General features: G+C 41.4%; 1 protein-coding gene across 1 annotated transcript; it reads left to right on the top strand.

The window, feature by feature from the left end:
• The first annotated feature begins 2,986 nt into the window (after positions 1–2,986).
• LOC103131808 (copine-4-like) lies at positions 2,987–7,174 on the top strand. Its single transcript, XM_016666921.1, has 3 exons — positions 2,987–3,031; positions 5,776–5,967; positions 6,349–7,174. Exons 2-3 carry the CDS (start codon positions 5,797–5,799, stop codon positions 6,559–6,561), a joined length of 384 nt encoding a protein of 127 aa, XP_016522407.1. The 5' UTR covers positions 2,987–3,031; positions 5,776–5,796; the 3' UTR covers positions 6,562–7,174.
• Positions 7,175–7,526: the final 352 nt, after the last annotated feature.

Below are 7,526 nucleotides of genomic sequence, written 5' to 3'. Positions count from 1 at the left end.
ATTGCGATTGCCGCGCAGTTTCTTCTGACTATTCAGCTACAAGAACACAAGACAAACCTTTGGACGCCCACCGATTAGGTAAGTGATCTAAATATTATTTTTTGTAGTTGGGAATGTTTCCACAAAGATTATCGTTCTGTATGAGAAGTCATTTGTAAATATATTCTTATTTTGAGTGTTAATGAAAACTTTTGTCATGATTACTATAATTTGTATGTTTTGATAAAAAAATATGTACTTAGCAAAAACTTAATACATCAACATGGAATATGAAAACAGCTTTTTATGAAAATTGTTTGTCTATAACTTAATAAGTACAATAATTTCATTTTCTATAGTTATTAAAAGTAGATGCGGCTCTTCAAATCTGGACTAGATTATTCTCCTCTTCAAGAAGACTCTTTATAACCATGTTTGTGATTTGTGAAACTTTTATCTGATTAGTGAAACTTCAAAAAGGGAAACTTTTGCCCTTTTTTCGGTTTCGATCACACAAGATCTGCTCTAATTCCAAAACTACAACACCTAGACTCTTCAAACCTGGACTGGGTTATTCTGCTCTAATAGCAGAATGTTTATAACCATGTTTGGAATTTGTGAAACCTTTTTCTGATTTTGGCTAAGTACATTTTTTTTTTATCAAAACATACAAATTATAGTATGTTTTATAGTGGGCGGCTGAAAGAGCTAAAATATTTGGTACCCCCCTCCTAACTTTGGCAAACAATGATCAAATGTCACCAAATCCACAGGATTTGTTGTTGAAGATGAGGGGAATCAACACAGTTAAAGACTTGCAGGTAAATTAATTTGTTTCCATTTTATGTAGGGGGAACAGATTATATCAGGCCGCTGAAATATCCATTCTCTCCTCTCCTCCCCCCATAACTTTGGGAAATAAAAAGCAACTGTTTCCAAATTCTCAAAAATTATAATGTGTGATAGCATGCTAGACATTTCCTTAATCCAGTAATCTGTCATATTTTACATTAGAACGGGATTTACCAAAAAGTTTACACTCTGATCTTTTCAGGAAGTCTTTATTTTGGTGCCCTGCTATCGGCCAGCTTCCCTCCTCTTGTATCAGAAATGAAAAATTATAAATGCACACTACGTGTTGGGAACCTGTGTTTGTTGACTGACTTTTATTTGTCAGGCTTACGAGACAAAAGCTGAAAAAAAAAAAAGATCGATTCTCTTCGCGTTTAAAATAACACAAAACAGCGTAAAAATACCTCCACAGAAGACCCCGTTTATTTATTTATTTATTTTATTTTGATAGCTGCCGATAAAACTGAAAGCTACAACACTGACATGATTATATGAGTAGTTTTTACCGAGAAATCGATCAGAAGCGCCGTGAAAATGGTCAGATCCGCCGGATCCACTTCTCTGGCTGCAATGCGCGCTCCCGACACAGGGGGCAGATTTTCACAGGGAACAGAATTTCCCACAAGACCGGTGTTCTGACAACACCTGTTGCTTTCTCCTAACTTCCTCCATTCCTGTTGACACGCTACCGGAGAAAAATACAGCTAAGATAGTTTGCTGCTAAGAGCGCTCACTCGGTCGTATGTCTACAAATGCAACATGAAAACGGTCGTTTGTAACATATATGACACATTCTGATCAAATTTCAAACCCAAAATTTGCTTAGCATGAATTTAGTCACACAATTTGCCAACTATGTACTTATTTACCAACTTATTAATGTAACTTATTTCCCCTATGGACGAATTTACTGCATTTGACGAAAGGGAATCACATTTATGTCTGTTAAATCTGGAAACATATGTCTTGGTCAATACAACTGGGGGGGTAATTAAGAAGTCAAAGTTTGATTTCAGGTGAGAAAATGAGGCTGCGGTTCTGTTTTCAACTCAACACCGACATCTAGTGGCGGAAAAAGCTGAATGTTTTTAAATCGTTCGACTCCATAGCTCGGGTCCGTGTATTTGAAGACAAAAGTTCATCTGAGGAGGAAAATACAAATGAGCAGACTATAAAAACCCTCTGACATCAGTTTGTCCCGGTTTATTTTGCACTTCTTAGTCACTTTTTAGAATAAAGGTCATTACTATTTCATTTGAAACATCTCCTGCACTACATCCACTTTAGTATTTATTATTTTCCTATTTCTGATTTGATTTTTGTGCAATAGATAAATAAACTCACCTCACTTCCTGCAGGGCAGCAGCTCTGAACACACTGGAATGGCCTAGTGAAAGTCCAGCTGGAAATCCATGTCAGGAAACTTGATGTTCAGAGATTCTCTGCCTTCCATACTTCTCCTACTGCAGAAGCATGCCACACTTTTCAGATCAGGTCTGGCTTGTGTTGCCCAGTTCAGCCAGTATGAATACTTCTGGACCTCGGGATGCTTCAGCTCGGGATGTTTCATGAATAAAAGCTGATTTTATTTCCAACTCGGCCTGCAGGGGGCGCCGCGGCCCGCTCCTCTCCGGGTTTCCCCGGGTATAAATGCGGGAGGAGCGGCTGCGGAGCGGAGAGGCTCTCCAGCAGCCAGAGGAGGAGGAAGAGGAGGATGAGGGTGAAGAAGCGGAGCTGATCTCAGTTCGGAGCCGCTGAGCTGAAACTGGAAACTTCCGGATGTTTTTCTGAAGCTTTTCCTCATCCGAACAGGTAAAAGAGAGGAAGACTGATGCTGCTGAGGAAGAGTGTGATGGTGCTGTGGTTCGGGTCAGAAATCCTGAGGTGATCCGGGTTCTGTCTGCTCTCTGCCGGTCACAGGTTCTGTTTCTGGTTAGTTTCCTCCTGATGCAGGTTGGTTCTTATGGAGAATCAGCTGGTTTGTGTCCTGTTGGATCTGATGATCCTCTAGCTGGTGATCCTCAGCTGAGGATGATGATGATGATGATGATGATGATGATGATGATGATGATGAAACAACCCAAACTCTTCACATAAAGCGAAATCACAGCTAGCAGTCTGTAGACAGACATGAAGGAAAATGTCCAAAGGTCAGAAAAAAACCAAGAACTGGACCGAGTCACAGATTAGAAACCTTAAAGTGAGAAACATTTATAACATTTATAAACTAATTAATTTTGGTTTCCTCACGTGTTGATCTGTTGGCTGTTGGCAAAATCTGCTGATTTTAGTTCAACAGAAAAAAGTTCAATCAGTTTAATGATGAGAGTTCCTCTGGTGGTTGGATGAATGGTTGGATGAATGGTTGGATGAACAGTCAGTTGGTTGGATGAGCAGTTGGATGAATAGTCGATTGGTTGGATGAATGGTTGGATGAATAGTCGATTGGTTGGATGAGCAGTTGGATGAACGGTTGGATGAATGGTTGGATGAACAGTCAGTTGGTTGGATGAGCAGTTGGATGAATAGTCGATTGGTTGGATGAACGGTTGGATGAACAGTTGGATGAACAGTCGGTTGGTTGGATGAACGGTTGGATGAATGGTTGGATGAACGGTTGGATGAACAGTCGGTTGGTTGGATGAACAGTTGGATGAACAGTCGGTTGGTTGGATGAACGGTTGGATGAATGGTTGGATGAACAGTCGGTTGGTTGGATGAGCAGTTGGATGAACAGTCAGTTGGTTGGATGAGCAGTTGGATGAATGGTTGGATGAACGGTTGGATGAACAGTCAGTTGGTTGGATGAGCAGTTGGATGAATAGTCGATTGGTTGGATGAATGGTTGGATNCAGTCAGTTGGTTGGATGAGCAGTTGGATGAATAGTCGATTGGTTGGATGAATGGTTGGATGAACGGTTGGATGAACAGTCAGTTGGTTGGATGAACAGTTGGATGAACAGTCGGTTGGTTGGATGAACGGTTGGATGAACAGTCGGTTGGTTGGATGAACGGTTGGATGAACAGTCGGTTGGTTGGATGAACGGTTGGATCATGATAACAGCTGCAGATATTTTGGTTCTCTTGGCTCTGGACGGGTCTGTTTCCATAGCAACAGCTGCTGAGGATGATGGGAGCTGTAGTCCATGGTGTGTGTGGAGCTTTTTAGAGTTTTTTGAGTCCCTATGTTCTGTTTCATGTTGTATTTTTACAATGCAACATTTCATTGGATTTAATTTATTCATAAATGTCACTTCCTGTCAGAAACAACTTCCTGTCCGACTGAAGCTTTAAACCTGTCAGGCGTATGAATAATTCTGATCAGAATTAAACAGGCGGCAGCGTCACGTTTATTTGGTGCCATTTGTAAAGTTGCAGTCCAAAATTTGCAGCAATAATAAATATTTAACTGGCTAACTAAATAATTAGCTCCAAGCTAATACTTCATTAGATATTTAGCTCCAGCTATTTGGTTGGAGCTAAATATATGCAGTTAGCTAAGAACTAGCTCTAGATAAATATTTTCTTTGCAAAGTGAATATTTACCTAGCTCAGAGTTAAATATTTAGCTAGTATGCAAATTCACTTGTTGATGAGTGGAAGTGGACTACCAAAATAAAAGCTGACTCTGATAGCCAGTACACAAACTTCTGCTGGTGAGGCTGACTCCTCCAGTCTTCAGGTTTTATTTTGGTAGTCCACTTCCAGTTATAGGCAAGTGCATTTGTATCTTGGAGTATTTTGCTCTTAGCTAAATATTTAGGTTGCTAACAAAATTTTTAGCTGGGAGCTACTTGGCTAACTCCATATTTAGCTTGGTAACTATTTATCTTCAAATTATTTATGTAGCTCAAATTGGATATTTAGAAATATATAGCTAAACATTTGTTAGCAAGCTGCTTGCTAATGAAATATTTAATTTCGAACTAAATGTAAAGTAAAGCTAAACTTTTACTTTTAAGCTTAATATTTAGCTTGAACCTGTGGCATTTATCAGTGAAAGAAAAATGTGGTGAAAATATGACTTTTAAAAATGAACCTCCATTTTTTTTCCTCCTGTACCAGACTAAATAATCCAGATTATTGCTGTTTGTTTCTGACAGTGTAGCTTTATTAACGTCCCGTTGCAGCGGTTCTGACTGAAACTGGATCCTGGACAGCTGAACACGCCTGCTCTGGTTCTGAGACGTATCTGCTCTTCATCCTGTTATCTGAGCCGGCGGCCTGGCGGAGGAAGAGGAGGAAACCGGACATTTCCTGCAGGCGGCTCAGTTAATCAGATGATGGAGGGCAGAGCGAGCTAACTGTCTGGTTCTGATCCAGACGGATTCAGCTCTGGTTCTGCTGATTCGGAACATTTTCACAGTGAAACATTTATGGAACATTTATAAAATTATAAGTTTAACTCTTTTTAGACTTCTGTCACTTTGTAAATAAAAAATGTTCAAATAATCTTGGATTTTATGTTTTAGAGTTTTTTTGTTTTTTTTTTAGTAAAAGCATAAATATAGAATTTTCCAAAATCATATGAACTGGTCGTAAAAGAACAATTTCAGAAGCCTGGATGCTAAAATATGACATTTTATTTTGGAAAAACGATTTAATTCTTTTCTTAAGTTTCCATTAATTTATTTGAAAATGAACTAAAAATGCTGCGTTCAGCTCCAACATGTTCACGTCATTAAACATCTGGAGGAGAATGATTCATTGTTAAAACTATCGATGAATGATGGACTAATCGATTACTGACCTGATCATTGGCTGCAGCCCTGTCCTGTGTTTTCCTGTGAAGGTCGGAGGTCAGTGGCGACCAACAGGGTTGTCATGGTGATGTGAAGGTCGGAGGTCAGCTCGTTCTGCTTTTCAGCCTGCTCCGTTTTCCAGATGATTTGGCCTCATTTCTGAAACTGGAGGTTCTGACCCACTTCCTGCCTGCCCCTGCAGACTTCCTGTCCCGCCTCCGCCATGAGCGACACCTTGGAGTCGGCGGCCGGCTCTCTGGGTCTGCTCAGCAGCTCCTGCCTCACCAAGGTGGAGCTGCGCCTCACCTGTAAGGGCGTCTCGGACCGGGACGCGCTGTCCAGGCCCGACCCCTGCGTCGTCCTCAACATGCAGTCCCATGGCCGGTGGATGGAGGTGGGTCACCATGGCAACCAGCGCCACGTGGCGTTGATGGGCCGAGGTCGTCCTCCTGACGCGCCGCCATCTTTGTTTCTGTGTTGATTTGTTATGGGAAAATTTTGAGTTCAGGAGAAAATTCACCAGAAGAAAAAAATTTACTTAATTTATTTCTGTTCTAATCACTGAAACCCGAACAGATGAAACTCTGACATCACATCCTGCAGAAGCAGAACATCAGAACATCAGAACCAAAACACTCTGTTCTGGTTCTGCTAGCTGCTTAATTAGCGCCGCAGCCTCAGTGCGATCTGGGTGCTGCTGGTCCAGCTCCAGAACCATCAGGACCTGACCCGGTTCTGATGGCTGTCACAGGTTTACTTCGCTGTTCGTCCACAGGTGGACCGGACGGAGGTGATCCGCAGCTGCGTCAACCCCACCTACTCCAAGGTCTTCACCTTGGACTTTTATTTTGAAGAGGTGCAGCGGCTGCGCTTCGAGCTGTTCGACATCAACAACCACAACGGGCCGAAGGAGGCCGACTTCCTGGGCTCATTGGAGTGTACGCTGGGACAGGTGAGTCCAGCTGGGACAGGTGAGACAAATTATTAGTTATTTTTTGCCTGTAACTTTGCCAACAGCGCCCCCTGTCATCCAGCAGCGGTTCATCATTGATCTGCCATTAAATAAAAACTCAACCAGATGTTAAAGACACATCTTTGATTTGGAAAATATTCGACTCTTGAAGTTTCATTTTCCACCAGGATGATTTCATTTCCTGCAGAGACCAGAGAAAACAGGAGCGGGAAGCCTGGAGACGTGTGTGTGTATGTGTGTGTGTGTGCGCGCATGTGTGTGTGAAGATCGTTTTCTCTTCAATAGCATTTACAACCAGGGAAAAAAAATCTAGTGAGTGAAAAATTGAGTACTACTAAAGAAACATGTCGTTTCCATGGTGACAGTCGGCCGGTCCAGAACCAGAACCAGACAGGGTTTTGGTGTTGATGTTTCTAAGGGTTAAAGTGTTGGCAGCAACCATAGCAACCGCAGCAACGCTTTCTGAAAGGGCCACAGACTCCAGAAGGCGTCGAGGAAGTGGAGTGGGCGGAGCCAAGAGGGGCGTGGCCAGGCGTGGAGTAATGAGGCGGTTCTGTGGACGGCAGTAGAACTGTTAGCAGGATGGAGTTAGATTTGTTTCACAATTATTCAATCAAAAAAAAAAATTCAAACAAAAAAAATCTTAAAAACTTTTTAATCATAAAATTAATTTTTTAAGAAACAAAAAAAATTTTAAAGAGATTTTTTTAATTGAAATAACTAATGTTTGTTTGAAACTTTAATTTTTTTGGTTGAGTCTAATTTATTTATTTATTTATTTAGAAGCTCCTGTTTTTTGGTTGAACTCGTTTTCTTGCTTATACAACTTTATTTGCTTTGGCGAAGCTTACATGAACATTCTGGGCGGGGCTTAAGGACGAGCGATGTAAGACGTGTTCCGATTGGTTAGCGCTGCCTAAAGCGGATGACTCCCTGAGATCTCAGAACTCCGTCCCGAACTGCAGGGCTTCGGTGACGGG

Source organism: Poecilia formosa, unplaced genomic scaffold (assembly GCF_000485575.1).
Source record: "Poecilia formosa unplaced genomic scaffold, Poecilia_formosa-5.1.2 Scaffold844, whole genome shotgun sequence".
NCBI lineage: Eukaryota > Metazoa > Chordata > Actinopteri > Cyprinodontiformes > Poeciliidae > Poecilia > Poecilia formosa.
This window is presented reverse-complemented; position numbering and strand designations above follow the sequence as displayed.

Excerpts from the sequence above, each read along its gene's own strand:
- LOC103131808 (XM_016666921.1), top strand. The coding sequence starts at position 5,797 with ATGAGCGACACCTTGGAGTCGGCGGCCGGCTCTCTGGGTCTGCTCAGC. Across the intron at positions 5,968-6,348 it reads CCCATGGCCGGTGGATGGAG|GTGGACCGGACGGAGGTGAT; the intron begins GTGGGTCACCAT and ends GTTCGTCCACAG.